The sequence below is a fragment of the Glycine max genome, chromosome 15, assembly GCF_000004515.6.
Source record: "Glycine max cultivar Williams 82 chromosome 15, Glycine_max_v4.0, whole genome shotgun sequence".
Classification (NCBI taxonomy): Eukaryota; Viridiplantae; Streptophyta; class Magnoliopsida; order Fabales; family Fabaceae; genus Glycine; species Glycine max.
In genome coordinates, this window is record NC_038251.2 from 10398578 (window position 1) to 10419555 (window position 20978).

General features: G+C 34.1%; 2 protein-coding genes and 1 long non-coding RNA gene across 3 annotated transcripts; 1 reads left to right on the forward strand and 2 right to left on the reverse strand.

The window, feature by feature from the left end:
- Positions 1–598: 598 nt before the first annotated feature.
- On the reverse strand, positions 599–11617 carry LOC100810806 (ADP-ribosylation factor GTPase-activating protein AGD12). The gene is made up of 9 exons (XM_003546214.4): positions 11461–11617; positions 10334–10436; positions 4142–4223; positions 3900–3975; positions 2657–2820; positions 2272–2404; positions 1876–1992; positions 1656–1751; positions 599–1026 (listed from the first exon to the last, which is right to left on the reverse strand). The coding sequence occupies exons 2-9, from the start codon at positions 10356–10358 to the stop codon at positions 745–747; spliced, it is 975 nt and encodes a 324-aa protein (XP_003546262.1). The 5' UTR covers positions 10359–10436; positions 11461–11617; the 3' UTR covers positions 599–744.
- On the reverse strand, positions 4224–10307 carry LOC121173618 (uncharacterized). Its single transcript, XR_005888811.1, has 2 exons — positions 9675–10307; positions 4224–9599 (listed from the first exon to the last, which is right to left on the reverse strand). It is a non-coding gene; the product is annotated as an uncharacterized lncRNA (long non-coding RNA).
- A 1205-nt stretch (positions 11618–12822) lies between the features above and the next one.
- Positions 12823–19353, forward strand: LOC100809925 (2-succinylbenzoate--CoA ligase, chloroplastic/peroxisomal). The gene is made up of 10 exons (XM_003546212.3): positions 12823–13142; positions 14294–14366; positions 14666–14831; positions 14922–15020; positions 15604–15701; positions 16082–16275; positions 16668–16795; positions 17667–18055; positions 18793–18998; positions 19110–19353. The coding sequence occupies exons 1-10, from the start codon at positions 12943–12945 to the stop codon at positions 19237–19239; spliced, it is 1683 nt and encodes a 560-aa protein (XP_003546260.1). The 5' UTR covers positions 12823–12942; the 3' UTR covers positions 19240–19353.
- Positions 19354–20978: the final 1625 nt, after the last annotated feature.

Below are 20978 nucleotides of genomic sequence, written 5' to 3' on the forward strand. Positions count from 1 at the left end.
TTGTGACTTTTACTCAAATCATGATACAGTTTGACTGTTTTTAACTATGATTTTGCTAAATACATTCATTAGATAAACTAAACTTATGTTCACCAATATGGTTTGAGATATGCAAATTACAATCTAGTGCATGTTTGTTTTTGTTCCACTGCCTTGAAACAAATGGCACTTACATACTTTTTTTTAGGAGTATAATGTAACAAATGGTTTAATATTTAAATATTGTATCCAACATAAACTAAGCGTAAAAAGTTCGAATATTCGTTTTTGCTGTCCATATAGCACAAGTAGTTGACTTTTTATGTATATATATATATATATAATTTACTTGACTTTTCCCCCTTCTTTTGGAGTATAATCATTCATATATTTTTTTCTTTCTTTTTTATCTTTCTCTCACTACCTTTTCTCTTTTTTCCCTGTGTCTTTCCTCTATTCACCCCATTTTGGGTTGGAGGATAATCACCACTGCTCCAAATAAAGTATAATTAACGCACTTCAGCTTTGGATCTTTGGTACAACGATTAAATGCTAAGCAAATATTTATTTTACATGCATGCATGCTAACTCTAGTTATATGAAGAAAATTTACTGAATGTTTGGTCAAATAATTTAACAGCCATGAATTAAATAGGCAAAAATACAGGTTTATTTGTTCCTGTAGGACCATGAATCAAAAAGTGAAGAGAAACAATTACAGACAATTTGTTCAAGAGAATGCATAGGCTAACGGCAGTCAAGTCCCTATTGCTCAAGAGGAATCCACTCGAGTTCCAGATCTAATTCTCCAGATTCAACATCCTGGAGCTTGAGTGACATCATTTGTTTGACCTTACCATCAACAATATTGACTGTGCTATCCTCAATAAGGGCATTGTCATCTGATTTTAACCATTTTCCTATCTGCATATTACCAAACATTCCAGCATCTCCAAATGCCATAGCAGATGTTATCAGAGACTGAAGATCAATGTCTGCTTCTCCCATTATATCATCAGCAGAAAATGTGTCATGATCAAATACTTTCTGCAGCACAGACAATTGATAAGATGAAGTGTCATATTCTCAAACCAAAAATCAGTTATCTTCTTTCCCATGTACAGACACACACAGAGAGAATAGGGAAAGAAAGAAAGAAGAACAACACATACAGCAAGATGCATTATACATAGGTCACTCACTATAGACAGAACTGACAAAGGGAACACAGGAAAAACAAGAGGCCGTGAATCAATGTAGTGAAAACTTTCTATTTCTATTTCTATCCCTAATAGAAGGAGATGTTCCAATCACTTGTTAATTATCATACCAAAATAGAAAAGCAGGTAAATGAGGAATGCCTAGACTTGGATACTGTTTATATAACTTAATTCATTCTTATCGTAAATTCAAATTCTTGTTTCCGACAAATTGTAAGTTATAACCAAATTATAAACTGTTTGTAGAATAGAAATGTTTAATTTCCAATAGTGAGAAAGGATGCAAGAGAAGGTGACTTTGCTTGCAATACAAGGAACTTGTTTTGCAAGGTAAAAGGTATTGGATGCTAAGGAATGAGGATGGAGGAACTCTTTCTATTTCTTTCAATGACGTGCCTCTATATAATAGAATAACAGAAGATAGTGTCTGTTTTTCACAACAAAATTTGATCATACCAATTTCATCTGTCCATAATGCTCGGGAACAGACAGCATGTATTCCTCATTCCAGACTGGATTCAAGTTACTCCTTATTATAGTTGTCTGGACAGTCTGCAGGCATTAAGCAATAGCACCAAATCAATTTCAGAAAGAAAATTATTACTCTTTCTGATTTTACAACTATAAATAGAAGGTATAGACCAACAGTTTCCCAAGATCATATAGTGACACCAACCTGCTGGCCAAGGCTCAAAACAACATACGGATCACTTGACTTTATATCTCTGATAGCTAAATTTGTTCCTTTAATCACTTTCACCTTCAACATTCCAATAAATTCCACCATACCTTCCTGTTGTTACCACCAATGTCAGTCACATTCCAAGGAAATCACTCATAAGGATAACTGCACAGCCAATGCTGTAGTTGGATACTGCAGCATGCCTCATCTCATCTATATTAACTATTTTTTTTATTAGAAGGCTTTCATCTGGTCCAACGACACTTCAATTCAATAAAAATCTATTTCACAAACAAAAAAATGCTTACTCCAAAATTGGTCCCTATATTTCTTCCCCACACATAAAAGTAGTCAGATAATTAGAGGAACTAACACATAACATAAAGTTACCATTCTCTGTGAACTACCAGTACTTTTAAAACTGTCCATAAAACTACTTTTTGCAGAACTTGATTGTAGACTGCTTTTTCCAGACACAATGCGCAAACTCGGTTTCAGAAATTCTTGTAATTCATATTTTGACCTGCAGTTGAAAATGTAACAAATAAAAGGGCAGTCAATTAACTAGGAAACTCACTCACCAGACTTGTTGAAACAACAGCAGAAAGATAAGAAAATAAACGACTAAGCATGAGTTAATCAAATATCAGAGGGAGAATCAACAGCCTTTAGCATTACCTAATTCATGTTGACAAGATAAATTTTTCAAAATGAACCAAAAGATGATAAGAACAGCAGATATACGGTGCATTGTGTATGTGAAAACATGTCTAACCGTATGAATTTTGAACGCTGCTCATGACCAGCATCTGGTCCAGGTTTCGTATATCCTTCAGGAATATAAGCTTCATAAATTGAATTAGCAGAAGCATTTCCCCCAACTTCCATCATTGCATCTATTTCATCCTCTGACCAATCATCCAATGTCACAGACAAAACCTGAGAGTAAAAAACAATGCTATCAAACAAATGAGTTCAGCATTCACACCACTCTTAACTTGATAAATATAACTGTCTGAAGAAAAAAACTAAAAACTTTAAGGTTATTTCGTTTTGAAAATTCACCATTAACATGTTAGACCCCGACTCAGAATGATAAGCCCCACCCACATTTGGAGAGTGTACATGAGGAAATTTAGGATCAAGGAGCAGAAGAATGAACCAGTTAAGTATGTGTCAACTAAGGGGGTTACTTAGGATAGGGTTGTCACAATCATTATGTTTATCTTTTAGTTGTTAATTGTTATTCTGTTTTGTTACCTTGTCAGCTTAGTTTTCAGAGGCTGTTATTTCTTGTTATCTAGCACTAGCTAAGGGGGTTACTTATTGGGAACACCCAGTCATGGTCAAATAGTGTACAAAGATGCATGACATAAGCAATATGGAATGTCCCAAAGAAAACAACAATGCTACAGCGGCCCCAGCCATCCCTCTGTCATAAAGCCAAGCCAATGTATTTGACCAAGACGCTTCTATCCATTGAAAGCCTTCAAGACAACTCAGCCTTTTGCTAAGATAACATAGACAGCCTATAAATATCATATTTCTCCTCAAAGTCAGGTATCTTCTTCTTCATCCTAAATACTGCTACTCTACTGGAATTTACACTTTACAGTAACTTAAGCCTTGGAGTCTCTGCAAAGTGTCACTGCCTCCATCGACTGGGCTCAATTGTGACCAAAGCAACAATCCACCTGAGAAATCATCTACATCAAGTGTAAACCTGGCATTTTGGGTCTCCTCAGATCCTAGCTAATTGAATTAAAAGTATTTGGTAAAATTAATTATTAAACTAAATGTCACATCAAATTTATTACACAGATTTTGGAAAATGAACAACCCAAACACATGAATTATTAGTCTTTCAATTTGTTGAAGACAAAAAGGAGATACTATGTTCAAGCATCAAAACAAATTATATTTTACAATTAGAGGGAAAATAAGTCTTTGATCCAAGGCAGAAATGCCTTCCATAACAATAGACAACCTATGAATGGTGGTACATGTGAATGGTTTACCTTTGATATATGAGTACCAAGGCTTCTGTGCACACCACAACATTTTAAGCATATAAAAACTCCAATGTTGGCAGACCTGAAAAGCAGTTAGTAAAAGTGAATTCACACGTTCTTAATATATTTTACAAGTAGCTAGTTTCCTACAGCTTTATGTCATATTCACAAACAGTTCATCGAAAAAAGTATGATAATGCCAATTAATATATACCACAACGTCACGTGTGAAAAAATTAAACACTTACGCCCATTTAGGATCTGGAGCATTACAATCAGCACAAAGACGATTATCACTCTGAAGCAATAAATCTTTCAATTTTCTTCTACCTGTAAAAGACCTTCCAATCACTCAACTTCTAAAGAAAAACAAATGAAATTAATTCTTCAATATCCCCCAGTTACACTTCATAGGCATTCTAAAGAACATTAAAGCTTCTACAGATAAGTTCAAACTTTTTAGGGCATGTTTGGATGAAGGGAAGTGAGGGTAAACGTTCTGTTTTAAGTAAGTACTCTCCTATTTGAGTTTTTTATTTTAAAAAAGAAAAGGAGTAAAATGAGATATTATATGTAGTTTTCCAATCATCCCCATTCGTCTTTTATAAATATTAAATAACTTTCTCCATTTACAAAAATGAAAATAAACTCTCCCTTCCTGTTCCCTCCGAACTCTGAACCCCTCCATAAAAAAGTTCCTTAAAAGTCCATGCCAGAGAGAATATTTACTGATAAAGTATGCAGTCCTTAACCAGATAAAGTTGCCATTCATAACCATCTAGTCAATAGTCATTTTCTGATACCCCTTGAAGCTTACATGAACATAAAGCATTAAAAAAATATCAGAAAGCTACAGGAAAATGCAACCTAAGAGGAGTGTTAGTAAAATCTTCTTCCTCAAGCTCTTCAATGAGATATTATATGGGAAAAAAAGAGTTGGAATGAATCCTCAAGCTCTTATCTAACAATTTCCCTTGAATCTAGCTGAATTCTTCAAAACTACAGCTCTTTTTTATTGGCTGCATAGCATTACTCAAAACAAAAGCTCATCTGGGAGCATGGAGTTTAGCAATGAGTTGTAAATAGACCAGGTATAAAGGAAATTAGAGAGAAGAGAGAAGGAATAAGAGATTTGTATTGAGGAATTCAACCCAACTAAAAACAGTTTACAACTCTGTTTATATAACAGTTACAGTTATGTAACTTTCAACTAACCTAAGATAGTTAGTGACAGCTGTAACACAGCTGTCCTAACTAACAACTAACTAATAACTAACTACCAGCAGTCTAATTACTAAAAATGGTTAGACTTACTGACTTAGCTAAAAAAGAAAATACAGTGTTGAGTAAGTATATTCCAATACCCCCTGCAAGCTCATGAGGGGTTGGTAGAAATCTTTACAGCCACTCTGAGCTTGAACCTGTAAGCAGTGAAGTTGGAGGGTATGAGAGCTTTAGTGAGGATGTCTGCCCTTTGATCGGCAGCACGGACACGAACCACTTGAACTTGTTTTTCAATAACCTTCTCATGAACAAAAAACAAGTCCAGTTTTATGTGTATGGTTCTGGAACAGGATTGTGAACTAAGACAACTGTGCTCAGGTTGTCACAAAAGATAACAGGAGGAGCATGAGGTACTTTGAGCTCAGCCAAAAGAGATTGAATCCATGTTACTTCAGCTGTGGTCAGGGCTAAACTTTGGTATTCAGCTTCAGTACTGGACCTAGCCACTACTGATTGCTTTTTGGACCACCAATAGACCAAATTGGGCCCTAGGAAAATTGCTGCACCTAAGGTGGACCTTCTATCATCAAGATCTGATGCCCAGTCAGCATCACAATAGGCATGAACAGAATAGTGAGAGACAGAGAAATTAGGCTGCATAGCTAATCCAAAATTGATAGTCCCTTTGAGATACCTAAGTATCCTCTTCACTGCCATCCAATGCTGTTCAGTAGGTTTACTCATAAACTGGCAGATTTTGTCGACAGAAAAACTAATCTCTGGCCTTGTTATTGTAGCATACTGAAGAGCACCACAACTGATCTATAGAGAGAGGGGTCTGAAAAAGATTCATACCCTGTTTGAGTTAGTTTGCAGCCACCAACCATAGGAGAAGAGATAGAATTAGCCTCATTCATAGTAGTCTTTACCAATAAATCCTGAATGTACTTGGACTGAATAAGTAGAAGAGATCCATTAGGTTGAGAGCTGACTTCAATTCCCAGAAAGTAGTCAAGATCACCCAAATCTTTGATGGAGAACTCAGAATTGAGTTCAGAAACCAGAGATTTAATAAAGGTATGATTATTGCATGTGACAATAATATCATCTACATAGACCAGCATATAAACCACAGTACTAGTGTCTGAATACACAAACAAGGGACGATCACACTTGCCGGATTTGAAATTGTAGGTAAAAAGGGTATTTCTGAGTTTCTCAAACCGAGCTCTAGGGGCTTGTTTTAGACCATAAATAGCTTTATTTAGTTTGCAAACCAGATGTTTGTTGGAGTCCTCAAATTCCATGAGGTTGAGTCATGTAGACTTCTTCTTCAAGAATGCCGTTTAGAAAAGCATTGTTGACATCTAGTTGCTGAAGTTTCCACTTGTTAGTAACAGCAAGTTTCAAAAGAATTCTGACTGTAACTGGTTTGATTACAGGTGAGAAGGTCTCATTGTAATCATAACCAAGTCTTTGATGAAAGCCTTTAGCAACAAGCCTATCTTTATACTTGCTGACTGTACCCTCAGGGTTTTCCTTGACCCTAAAGACCCATTTGCAACCAATAGGAGACCTTGAGGAAGGGAGATCAACAAGTTTCCAAGTGTTTTTATGAAGAAGAACATCATATTCTGCCTTCATAGCTGCATGCCAAGTAGGATTTGATAGAGCTGACTTAGTGGACTTAGGTTCAGCAGGAGTGAGAAGTAAAGTTGGTTACAGCCTGGGATGTATAATACCAGCTTTTGTCCTTGTACACATTGAGTGAATATTATCAGGTCTGACTAGCAAAGGAGGTGATTCTGCAGTAGAGTGCACTGAAGTAGGGAGTGCTGGAGCAGAAATCACAGGATTGGAAGTTACCTCTGGTTGAGGCGATGGTAAGTGATCAGCTGGTAGAGTTGCTACTGGTTCAGGACTAGTTGCTGCTGGTTCAGGACTAATTGATGAAGATGAAACTTCATTTGTGGAATTAGTTCCCGAAGAAGATGAAACTGCATGTGTGGAATTAGTCCCTGGAGGCTGAGACATAGCAGGAACCACATGATTCAAAACAGAAGGCAGAACAGACAGGGTGCTATTTGATGCTTGTGTTGAAGAAGTAACTGGCTCAGCAAAGAGTTGAGTGTAGGGAAACTTAGCCTCATTGAAGAATATAACATCTTTAGAAATATAGATTCTGGCATCAGATGAGAGACACTTCTAGCCTTTATGACATAAGGAATATCCTAGGAAGACACATTCCTGAGATCTGGGCTGAAACTTGTGTTGGTTATAGGGTCTGAGTAAAGGAAAACAAGAACTTCCAAAGACTCTGAGATACTTGTAATCTGACAGCTAGTCAAAAAGCTTTTGAGAAGGAACTTCATTCTTAATGGCAGATGAAGGAAGCCTGTTGATCAAGTAAACACTTGAAACAACAGCATGATCCCAATAATCTAGAGGTAAATAGCTTGAGAAAGCATAGTAAGAGCCATTTCAACTATATGTTTGTGCTTTCTTTCCACAACTCCGTTTTGGTGATGAGTATGTGGACAGCTCGTTTAGAGCGCAATTCAGGCCCAGGGCTTGTCTAAAAGGAGTAGGAAGCAAAGGAGAAAGACACACCGAGACTTAGCATTTTCAACAGATACATCCAAGTATAAACTAACTTAAATGGTTTAGAGATCTTAGAATGCGCGGTTGGGTCAAACTCAACCCCAAAAGCTAGCTCATAGGGTGACGGTTGTCCCCCCACTTATATATTTTATCTTGACCTTATCTCTAGCAGATGTAGGACTTGAGCTTTTCCCAACAAGAGTAAACAGTAAGAGAAGGAGAAGAAGGCAATCTGTGAGACCTACCAACACAACAAGATAAACAAAAAACTAAACTCGTTTTATTGATGAGTGGAATATTATACAATTTGAGTACAAGTTTCAGAACTTCAGTACTTGAATGACCATGTCTAGAATGCCAAATGGCACGGGAATCTTTACAAGTAGAAACAGCATTTACAAATGAAACATTATTCTTCCTATTTACAAAAGAAGAGCTAGATTGCACAAAATCACTTGATGAAGAAGATTGTCTTGAAGACTGAAGCAAGTCAGGAGAATGGTGTAGCCCATCATGACCCACCAGTCCATGAAGGAGAACTTATTTAGAAACCTGAGATTTAACCACACAATAGGAAGAATGAAATTCAATGAAAACTGTTGTCTTTGCAGAATTGACTGACACTAAGAAGATTTTTAGTGACAGAATGCACAAATAAAAGATTCTTAAGAGTAAGAGGAATGTTTGAGTTAAAGGGAGAGTGGAAAGATGAAACACCTGAGGCATTAATGTTCAAGCCCTGACCATTGCTTATGGTGATTTGATCTGGACCTTCAAAGGGGGTAGCTTGCTGAATATTTTGTGACACGTTAGTCACCAGAATCAGGATACCAGTTTGCAAACTGCACAGGTTGAACACTAGCAACACGGGGCCTGTGGAGATGGTGATGATGAGGTAGGGTTCATGGGCTGAGACTGATATTGAGGTGGAGGATAAAAGTACTGAGGTGACATGTATTGAGGTGGATAAGGGAAAAGGGTTATAGGGATTAAAACGTGGTCGTGGTGGATAGGTACTGTTTAGGATTTGATTAGAGGATGATGAAGTGGCAGAAGACCACTGTGAGGCTTGGGTAGGTGTTTGATTATAAGGATGTGAAGGCTGAGTTGATGTCTGATTATTGGTGTAATTCATAGGTTGTGAAGCAACATAATTTTCATCATACCTATAATAACAAAAGGATGCTTCATGACCAAATTTATGGCAGACTTGACACTGAACATCTGCAAATTTTCCGTGACCCCACCATGGCCGCAACCTCCACCACAGCAGCCACAAAATAAATTTTGGCCACCACCTTTGCCGGAATTGTTACCAGAATTGTTGTAATTGTCAGCAGCATCATTAGAAACTTGAGTTGGATGTGATTGAGGATCAGAATTAACTCCAGCACTGATCTAAGACTGAAAATTGGGGGTAGAATTAGGGTTACACTCAATAAGATTTACAGCACCTAGAGACTTCTTACTAAGTTTGCCAAGTCGCGATTCACGAGCAAGACAAAGCAATTCAACATCGTCCACAGACATAGGCTTGGATTTGTTGTAGATATAGGATACCATGGACTCATATTCCATCGGTAATCCTTCAAGAATGATATCCACTTGCTGCTTTGCAAAACAGAATCACAATGGAAGTAAGTGCATCAAACAGTGTCTGAATATGAAGGAGATAGTCAGTGATTTTGCAATTGTCAAGAGAGAGGTTTCAAAGCTCCGTTCGAAGTTGACACTTCCTCGCGCGAGCAATCGAATGGAAATGTGAGTGAAGTTTCTCCCATAGATGCCACGTAGTGCATCCTACAAGACGAGGGAGAACAGATCAGGAAAGAAGAAGCTGATCTTGCTTCTTCCAGCTGAGATACTCCGGCGACACTATGCCTGCATCACGATCGGCAATAGTCAGAAATCGCAGCGGAATGATCGGAGCAACAAGAAAATGAGATAAACCATGACCTTTAACAACTGGTTGCACTTGACTGCACCATAGAAGATAGTTGGAAGTCGTAAGCTTCTCGGAAATGGAGTGCGAGAATGAAGCCAAAGAAGACGATACCACCAGAGGTTGTAAAGGAGGAGGAGGAGGTGGCGAACCACCAGTAGTGTTATGTAACGCGGAAGCCATGAAAATTAGCTTAGGATCGACCTAGCTCTGTATACCATAAAGGAATTTAGAGAGAAGAGAGAAGGAATAAGAGATTTGTATTGAGGAATTCAAGCCAACTGAAAACAGTTTAGAACACTGTTTATATAACAGTTACAGTTATGTAGCTGTCAACTAACCTAAGTTAGTTAGTGACAGCTGTAACACAGCTGTCCTAACTACCAACTAACTACCAGTAGTCTACCTACTAACAATGGTTAGACTTACTGACTTAGCTAAAAAAGAAAATACAGTGTTGAGTAAGTATACTCCAATAAGGTAAAACTGCACAAATGCATAACTCATTACAAGAACTAATGGTTAAAACATTTGTATAATATACAGGACCAATCATTCACACTTATCAGAACAGGTCAATAGAATGTCACTACTTTGTATGAGTCATCAATAATATTCTCAGTTGTAAACACCTCATTAATATATATTATCACATGAAATATCATAAGATTACTTGAGGCAGGTCTTGCAAGTTCCATTCGGCAATTATTCTTTCACAAGCTTAAAGTCCACCAATCATCCAGGCTGCAGCCTCTACAATAGTCATGCAAAATAACCTGGAAAGGAAGAAAGAAATATCTGTTCAAGCAAAATTTCGCATGGCCAAAGGGTGCCACCAAACTGAAAACTCAGTTAAATCCTATAAGTACAAAACTCAGATATGGTTCCGTAGGTGCATTTTCCTTTTGGCACCGTTCTCTAATCATAATTGGAATTTCACCTCAGTAATCATGTAATAAACTTCAATCCTTATGGGAAAACACCACCAAAAGCACATTGATAACTTATGCTGATCTTTCATGAAAACCTTTATTAAGAGGATTACCAAGGTAAAACTTCAATTGCAATAAGAGAACAGCACCAAAAGCACCTAAAGAACTCAATCTAAGTTTTATTCTACAAAACTTGTCCTCTACATTCAATCTTACACCACGGGAACAAAAGATTTAGATAATCAGAACTCAGTTTTTGAAGTCATTTGCAGACATCCACATTGTTTTTCTCACTGGTTATATACTATGTTTGTATAGAGTAGCATAAGAGACACAGACACACACACACACATATATATGTGTATACATACACAAACATTGGTCCTGGTAGGTAATTGGAACTCCCAAAGTAGAAAATAAAACTAGAATACTGAAAACACCAACTTCTAGAATTGCTCCTCCTCACAAAACAGACATAAGAAGAAGAAAAAAAGGTTTTGGAGCATCCTCCATTTTCATTTTGCAAGTGATACAAATCCCAAAATAATCAAAGGAAAAAAATGAATATCGAACCCCACCCACCACAATTTTTTCTCAGCAACCAAATAGTAAATTTCAGATTTTTTTTACCAACAACAAATTGGATAATGATGTAATCGATGAATATAACAACGAGTTTGGTCAAATTGTGGATATAATAGTGGATTTCAGGACAGTGATAAAAGGAAAATTCAGAGGTGTTAGCTAAATTTGAATGAAACGAACGAGTCTTATGATGAGGAAATCAACGAAAATGAAGAAAAAGAAAAGGATTATATAAATTAATGAGCATAAATTTGAGATCAGAATGAGAGAAAGTGAAGCTTACGAGTGAACGAAGGAATCGAAATGGCAGAGTTTGAAATCCAACAAGCGATGCGAGAAAGGTGGTGACTGGTGATGGTTTCAATGTCCGAATTGGACTATTCCACCACAACTATAAAATCTCTTCTTTATATATTTTATTTTATTCATTGTAGCTTAAAATATATTTATGTTTGTTTATTTCTAAAAATATTTCTATTTCGTAACTTTTATGAATGCTCTGTCTATATGTCGTGTCTTATCTTTCTATCTCATTATCGGGTCAGAATAGAATTACTGTAACATACAATAATGAAATTGAGAATAATTCTCACGATTTGTTTTTATATATAATATCTTTTTTATTGTATTATTTATCTTTTTTTAACGAAATTAATCATTTTTCTTGAAGGTTATGAATTGTTGTCCTTTTTTTTTATCAAAACGGTCCAGACAATATGAATCATGTCAAAATCACATTTTAAATAAAAGTATTCTCCGTAAAAAAAAAAAAAAGAAGTATTCAACCATGAATCAATTTTTAATAAGCTCATTTTAATCAGATTAAAATTTATAAAATTACGATAAATGAAATCAAGTTTACAAACATTAGTTCATTGTTACACACATTAAGTCTATCAAATTTTGCATGAGAACTAATATACAAACAAGGTGCCTTTCAAATAATTATTAAAAGTATTTTATTCTTTTTTTTAGAGAAAAAATAATTTATTCTAAAAAATACAACAAAAGACTTAAGTAAGCCATTTGAGGAAACTTCTGTTTTTGGATGACAACGTCGGCAAAATTAAATGCTCGATCTGGTCAAAGATAGGTTGTTTCGGTGTCATTGTCACAAAATTAAAGCACTTTTTTCTTTCTTTCTAGCAGATATTAAAATAAAAAATATATGAAAGAAAATGAAAAAGGTAGGTTTAAGAATTTTTTTTTTTACTTTTTTTTATCCTTATAATTATGTCTAGCATAAGTTTTGTTTTTATATTTTTTCATAAACATAGGCATTCCTCATAAAAGAAGAAGAAAAAATTATACTCGGTAATAAACAGAAATAATTAAATAAATAAATATAAAGAAAATGGAAACATTGAAATTAAAAAAATATCAAATTGAATATTTTAAAATTAGAAGAATCAAATTAAACTTCATAAATAAATAAATAGAGGTAAAAATATAATTTAACCAAAACAAAAGCTTAAACTAATAAAATTATAAAAACCAAACTCTTCTTTAGACCAATAAAATGGATACACACATTCATCAATGTGAGAACTTAATTAGAAGTATGAAAAGGAAGTACAATAGTAGAATAGAGAAATTTTTGGCCTACCAATAGAAAAGTAACACATGGTGATTCTGATGATAAGCATATGACAAATTTGTGAATGAGGAGATAAGAAAGCTAAGCTGCAAACATGTGATAACCGCGGTTTCTTAGGAGAACACTAACATGCATTTATTCAAACAACTCCTCAGTTAGTTTCATTTCATGGCTAACTATTCCCACCCTCATATCTGCCAATGTCTGAGTCACTTGCTGACCCTCCGGCAACATTTTCCGGTCATAATTGCCGGAAACCGCCGCAAGACCGGCCAAGAGTTGGTGGAGGAAGTGTTGTCCTTGGCACAAGGCCTGCTCCACCTTGGACTCACATCTGGCCAAGTGGTTGCCATCTCTGCTTTCAATAGGTACCTTTTGTTTTGTCTTAGAATTTTTTTATAGGTGTTAATGAAGAAGTTTATTCAAACACCATGAATATCAACCACTTTTCTCAACCTTTGAAGCCCCTTGAATTATCCTTATAAATATATAAATGACTCTATATTATGTTTCTAACATCATGTTATGAATGCCACCTTGACAAAAATAAGAAATTTTACGTGATACTTAAGTCATGAAACCCTGTCACTTAACTGTAATATATCTTACAAGTTATAAGATTGGCTTGGTGGTAGGAGGGAGAAGGAGGAAGAGGCCATGAGTTAATAAAAACTAATAAACTACGACTAACATTTGTTAATAAAAATAACTGTAATATATCTTGTTATAAAATTAAACTATTTCATATGAATAGAAAGTGAGGGATGGAACTTTATGTACTTTGTTGTTCTAGCCAAGCACAACACTGGTTATGCTATTTTGTTCTCGTTTTAGTTTCCTCCTCCGGTCCCCTCCCGGTGGCATGTGTTGAGAATTTGAGATGATGATGTGGGCACGAGTCCTTCATTATTAAGGTCAAACAAAGCAATAAATTTATAATGTGAAATGTCTACACCTCCAAGTACATTTTTTCTAACTTCTGATTGACATTTTTTGTTATTATTATCTTGTAAATTGTCATGTTGATCCTGGAAACAAAAGAGGAGCCCACTTATTTATTGAGATCAGTATGAGATTTTACTTGTTAATAAAATAAAACAATATTTAAAAAAAAAATCGATAGGTGTATTGCTTCTTATCCTTGTTTATAATTGAACGTGCTCGAGATAGGTATATATATATATATATATATATATATATATATATATATATATGAGCTTTTTCACCTGCATTTTTTCGCTTTGTTAGTGCAAAGACTCTGGGTAATTTAAAATATTAAAATGTTTTCTTTCTATTTCTTATGGCTTACGCAATTCCTTAGAGGCAGTAACTCCCTTGCAACAATTATTGTTGTACTGAGAGAGTGAGATGTACTTGAAATTGTGAACTGTGAAGTAAGGATTTGTTGTTGTCATGTAATCTATAAACATATGATCCTATCCTATAAAATATCTAGCTATTGCTAGTTGATCAATGATTTTATGGATGATAGATAGAGTTTTTTTTCTTCTTTTTTCAGTGATAGGTATCTGGAGTGGTTATTAGCCATTGCATTTGTTGGAGGAATAGCTGCTCCTCTGAACTATCGCTGGGTGAGTAATTTTGCTGTAGAATAGATTGCTTAGCTTTGGCCTTAGTGTTACTTTTGAAAAGCACCATCATGAAACCATCTTCATGCTAATATGGCATTTTAGAGCTATGTTCAATTGACCTCCTCATCATTCATTTTGCACATTAATACTCTAGCTCACCACACACCACTTCCTATTTACCTTAATATGTTTTCAGCCTTCTTGTTTTTGCTATTTCATCTGGACATTGTCTTTTGCCATAATCTATTTCATATACAAATCATGAAGTTATGCTTTAAAACAATTTTTTTCTCCTGCAGAGTTTTGAAGAGGCAAGATTAGCAATGGCTGCAGTGAAGCCTGTGTTGTTAGTGATTGATGAGAGCAGTTACACATGGTACTCAAAACTCCAGCAAAATGATGTTCCATCTCTGAAGTGGCATATTTTGTTGGATTCCCCTTCCTCAGATTTTTCTAAGTGGAACGGTATGAACATTATACCATTGTAAAAATTATACATAAAACCTTTTTCCACTTGAACGATTTTTGTAACTTATTGCTTATACTGCTTTTCAGTGTTAACTCCAGAAATGCTCAAGAGGCATCCTATAAAACTTCTACCATTTGACTACTCTTGGGCGCCTGACGGCGCTGTCATAATATGCTTCACTTCAGGTTCAAGATTCTCAGTCAGTTACTCCATTTCTATACTATCTCAAACTATGCACGTGTAAGGAATTAATTTGCAAGCTAGATTGAATAATTTTCTGTGTCAAATGATTTCTTAAAATAGAATTTATATGATTGATGAAATTAACTAATGGATGCAATATTTGTTCTCTTTAAGATATAGAAACTTCTTTAACTAAGTGGAATTTACTTTTTAAGGTTGATTTATGCGTGATCAGTGAATAAATGTATTGGAGCTGATTGACTTTTTAAGTACTAAATGAAAAAAGAGCTGTAAGATTTTAAGTTACAGTTTGTTCAATGAACTTAAACATTGTGGCCAATTTGATTTTGGTTCTAGACTTCTAGGAAAAGAAATATTCATGTTTCCAAAATTGCTGTTTACATGCTAGTTGCAGATAATTAGGAGTTTGAAATATATGATTGAAGGAGGTCGCTTTCAACGCCACTGGCATGACTTTTTAGTAGTGGTGTATGTGCTACTGTTTAAATATTATCCAGGGGTGTTTATTTTTAACCAAATATGTCCTCTTTTTGTTTCCTGAAATTGTTGTGTTCTTTACTCTAGGAACTACGGGAAAGCCTAAGGGAGTCACCCTTAGTCATGGAGCTTTGACCATACAATCCCTAGCCAAGATTGCCATAGTTGGCTACAATGTGGATGATGTATGTTATTCTGTGTTACATGAAGTGCATGTTATTGGTTATGAAAACTTACCATTATATCAGAAGATTCAGAACACAAGGCTATCAATATTAAGATTTTGGATTTGGCTCCTCTTAAGTGAGCAAAGATAAAGTAAGCAATTTCAATCATTGATGAGAAAATCAATGATTGATATCACATTCATGATTTGTTAAGTATGTGCACACAACATTCATTGTTAATTTTCTCATCAAAGACTGAGATTCTCACTTTACACTCTAAAGTGAGTTGCTCATCCCGGATCCTAAGATTTTACATGCGTGCAAGTACATGGTAAATCCAGCTGAAACAGCTGAAGGATGATTAAGTTCTCCATGTTATGTCATTCGTTCTGTAACAGGTCTATCTTCATACTGCTCCATTATGCCATATTGGTGGCTTGTCATCAGCCATGACCATGCTTATGGTTGGAGGTTGCCATGTCTTGATGCCAAAATTTGATGCAGAATCAGCTGTTGATGCCATAGAGCAACATGCAGTGACATCTTTTATCACAGTTCCTGCAATAATGGCCAGTCTGATTTCTATAATTAGGTATATTCCAGTGTCAAATAGGAATAATACTTTGTCCTTTTTTGTATCAAAGATTATCACACGATATGTTATCTAAGAGCAATTTAATTTATAAAAGATTCGAAATTATTGCGAAATTAGCATTCCAATCATTTAACCTACAGTAAAACAAAATTCTATTTTACCTGCTCAACATAATTCATCACTGTTATTACAGGCTTACTATTTTATACTAAACAATGTCCTAAAGTTGTCATGTTTTGTGGAGCAAGCTCTGGTTCATCTATGCAAACAGTTCTTCTGTGTAAATGTTTTGCTATTAAGAACCTTAGGTAAAAAACCAAGTATCAGAGTTTAGGAATATATTGATTTACATTATTCTTAGTCTTCTTTTGAAGTTTTAATATTTTTAGGCACAAAGAGACCTGGAAAGGGGGAGAAACTGTCAAGAAAATTCTTAATGGGGGTGGAAGCCTCTCACATGAGCTCATCAAGGACACCAGCATATTCTTCCACAAAGCTAAACTTATTTCAGCTTATGGTTGGTCTCTGTTCTCTCAATTTATTGACTAATTTTATTTGGTAAAAAAAACTTACATATGAAACCACATTCACAATAACATATTTTTACATGAAAGCAATTTTAGGTTGACAGATATTTTAATCCAGAAAATATGAATAAGAAAACCTGTGCAACTAGCTGAAGAAAAAGATATAAGTAGACAATCTAAAGAGAACTGATAAAGAAATATAGGAGAAGAGAGAAAAGGAAGATAAGAAATATGGGGATATTGCCAAATTTGTATCCAACAATCAATAACATAATGAGAAGAAGTAATTTATAAGACCTATGAATAAAAAAAATTGAGACACTTCAAGTCATCAGTTCAACTGTGAAATGATCCAACGAACCATATTGGAAGCCAAAATCAAACGATATCCTTAATTCCTTATAAAAATATTAAAACAAGTCACTGGTTATTGAAAGCCCTATTAATTAGAATCTATGTGCCTAGAAACTGAAATCATTTGAACCTGTTCCCACTACTTCAATGCCTTCTTTTATTTGGATCCTCCTTTATTATGTGTAGTACTAAAAATGTATGGTAAAACAGAAAGCTGGAGAACATTGGCTTAACAAAGGAAAAAACAAACTAACAAACAGTTTAAGTCTACATTGAAGAATGTATGTTTCTGCTTTTTTGCTGTGACAAGATCAAGCGTCTTGCTTTTCGTCTTTTTATTTTATTTTTGTATGTTTTTACTCAACACAATATGCCAAATGACAAGAATTTACAATGTATGAAGGCCAGTGAAATTTGACCTTTTTTAAATTTCTGTGTCCTCTTGTGTATAATAATAGATGGAAATTCATTGGTCTTAGAGATGTTTGTCTGTTTCATTAATCAAAGGGATGACAGAGACATGTTCTTCATTGACATTCCTGACACTCTATGACCCCATGCATGAAACAACAAACCAGTCCCTTCAAGCATTTGGTGTGGCAGGATCTAAGCTCATTCACCAGCAACAAGGTGTTTGTATTGGCAAGGCTGCACCCCATATAGAACTGAAGATAAGTGCAGATGCTTCTGGTCACACTGGGAGAATTTTAACTAGAGGACCACATATAATGCTCAGGTATTGGGACCAAACTCTCACAAATCCATTAAATCCGAATAAAAGAGCCTGGCTTGACACAGGTGACATTGGATCAATTGATCATTATGGTAATTTGTGGCTCCTTGGTCGAACAAATGGTCGAATCAAGAGTGGTGGGGAGAACATTTACCCTGAAGAGGTAATAGAAGTGTCACCTAACCTGTTTGCCTTATCATAAAGAACAAATTTAAACCAAAAGAATATGCTGCTTTGTGATAAAAAAAAAAAACTCCTTTAAAAGGGACACATGTTTATCATACATCATGAATCATAGTTCTCATATCATGAATAATCAAAGTGGATCATAATTGCATGAATTGAGACACCAAAATAATAAGGTTAATGGTACTTGTGATGCCATTGTTTCCTAGTTAATACAAATCCATTTGAATGCTTCTAAACAAATTTAATTATAGGATAGAATCTTCCTCCTCTTCTTTCTCAAACTTTATAAAGAAAGCGAAATGAGACCTGCCTTTTTCATGAAGTGTTACAATTGTTTGTTCATTTCCATTCATGAAGTATCATGCTTATTCAAACTATAAACTTTTATAAAGAGTTGCAATGGTTTCACCCATCACAGATCCATGCAACAATAGGCAATACTTTTCAAGTATGCTCATTGTGTGACGTCCAATATTCATTGCTCACAGGATGGATGTTTAAAGATACCATTTCAAGCAATGTTTTCATAAATCAATGGAACGTCTAGAAATAAAATTTCAGACACATACAAAGTAATGTAAAACATTTCTACTTTGCATGTTCAGAAATGCATCATCTCTTATTTCTTTTGCTCAGTTAAATGCTTATCTTACTTAATTTATGGTATTTACAACTCCATAGAAGTGTGAATATATTGTTTATTTGGTGTAGGTTGAGGCAATTCTACAGCAACATCCAGGGATTGCAAGTGTTGTTGTTGTGGGAATCCCAGATGCTCACCTGACAGAGATGGTAGCAGCATGTATCCAACTAAGAGAAAATTGGCAATGGTCAGAGCAGTTGTCTGCTTCAAATGAAGAGTTTCTCCTATCTAGAAAGAATATTCAGCAATACTGTATAGAAAATCATTTAAGCAGGTATTCTCTAAAATCCATGTTTGTTAAATTTGTAATAGAATACTTGGGTTGAGGGAAGCAAATTATATGTAGCAGTGGATTAGTGATGATTTCTTTTGATTCTTCTTTCAGGTTTAAGATACCAAAAATGTTTATTGTATGGAGAAAGCCATTTCCACTCACTACAATAGGGAAAATAAAAAGAGATCAAGTCAGAAAGGAAGTTATGTCTCAACTACAATCTTTACATAGTAATCTTTGAATATATCATAGCTCCAATGCCCCTTAAACCACTGTATTGCTATGATTCCTCATATATACGGCTTCATGTGAAAATGCTAATCAATTTATTGAGTGACACATTAATTGAGTACAATTTTGTATCACACATTCGTTCTCCCCTCTCCTATTCTTATTATTTATTGAACATGCTGTCTTCTTCGTGTACTAAACATGTGTTTGATTCAATTTAATTTTAAAGAATAAATGCTTAATTTCTGTCAATTTCTGAGAAAAAAGTTTAAAAAAATAAGTGATTCTATTTTACTTTAAAACAAAATAATCAAGGATTAAACAAATGTAAATGGTTGTTAATGCTTCACACAAAAAAATGGTTGTGAATGAGGATGGGATTTTCTTCCTACACCATACATACTTCTTTGACACAATATTTTTTTAAAATTTCAAAGTTATCCCTTTTAACTTCTTTTTCCTTTGTTCGTTCTTTATTTTCTTCATACACCATTCATTTTTGTTTCGTTTAGGCCGAAAGCTCCTTCTTGTTATGGCTGGTTTGGTCGAGGTGCATTATCGCAATGGTTCGTTGGCAGCTCGTAGTTGTCGTCGTGGTTGGTGTTACAGTATAACGGCAGAGGAGGTTAACTTTTTTTCCTACAACTTTAATATGTTCTAATAAACATACGAATTAACATTAAATGATTAATCTAGCGAACTAAAATACATCATCACAATCAAACTACAATTTTGTTTTAAATATTTTATAAATTAAAATTTAATTATATTATAAATAGTTATTTTAATACTTTTATATATTCATAAATCAATGTAAAAATTCATTTTTTAAATTTTTTTAGTTGAAATCACTAATTCTAGCAAACTAAAATATATGATAAAATCAAAGTACATTTTTTTATTTCTAATAAATGACTACTTTATTATTTTATAAATAAATATTTTAATATTTTTAAATATTGATAAATGAATGAAGATATTAATTTTTATATTTTTTAACTTCAAAACAATATTTATATAAATCTTTAATACTATTAAATATTTAATATTTATACAAATATATTAATAAAAAACAAATTTCATATACAATATTACCTATTTTTGTTTAACTAAAATTTTAAAATATATACATTATAAAATTTTACAATTTTTTTAATTTAACTATTTTAAAAATAACTATTTTAAATATATAAAAGTATTAAAATAGTTATATAAGAAAGCAATTTATAAATTCATTTTTAAATAAACAAATTTATTAAATAAATTATTTATTTATTAAATTAAAATAAAAAAATTATTAAATTAAATAATTAAATAAAATTAACAACAATAGTTGTTTAAAAAAAATAATTAAATAACAACAAAATTCAACCATCAAATTTTAAATTTCTATTAAATAAATAATTTATTAAATAGAAAAATATATAAAATTAATAAAAATACGGATTGAGAATCCATATGAACCATACGGATTGACAATCTGTATGGGTTATACAAACATACGGATTGTCAATCTGTATACCTTTAATACACAGGAAAATAACGTAGAGGTGGTAGTAGAACTCATGACGGCAATAGCAAAAATATGGCGAATACCAACAACGAGCACACACGGATTGATGAAGACAAACCACGGATTGATGAAGATCAACAAATTGAAGAGAAAAATATGAGAGAATTTGAGAGGAGAAATGAAAAACGTATGAATGAATGATGCAAACAGACGGATTAGGAATCTGTATTTCACAT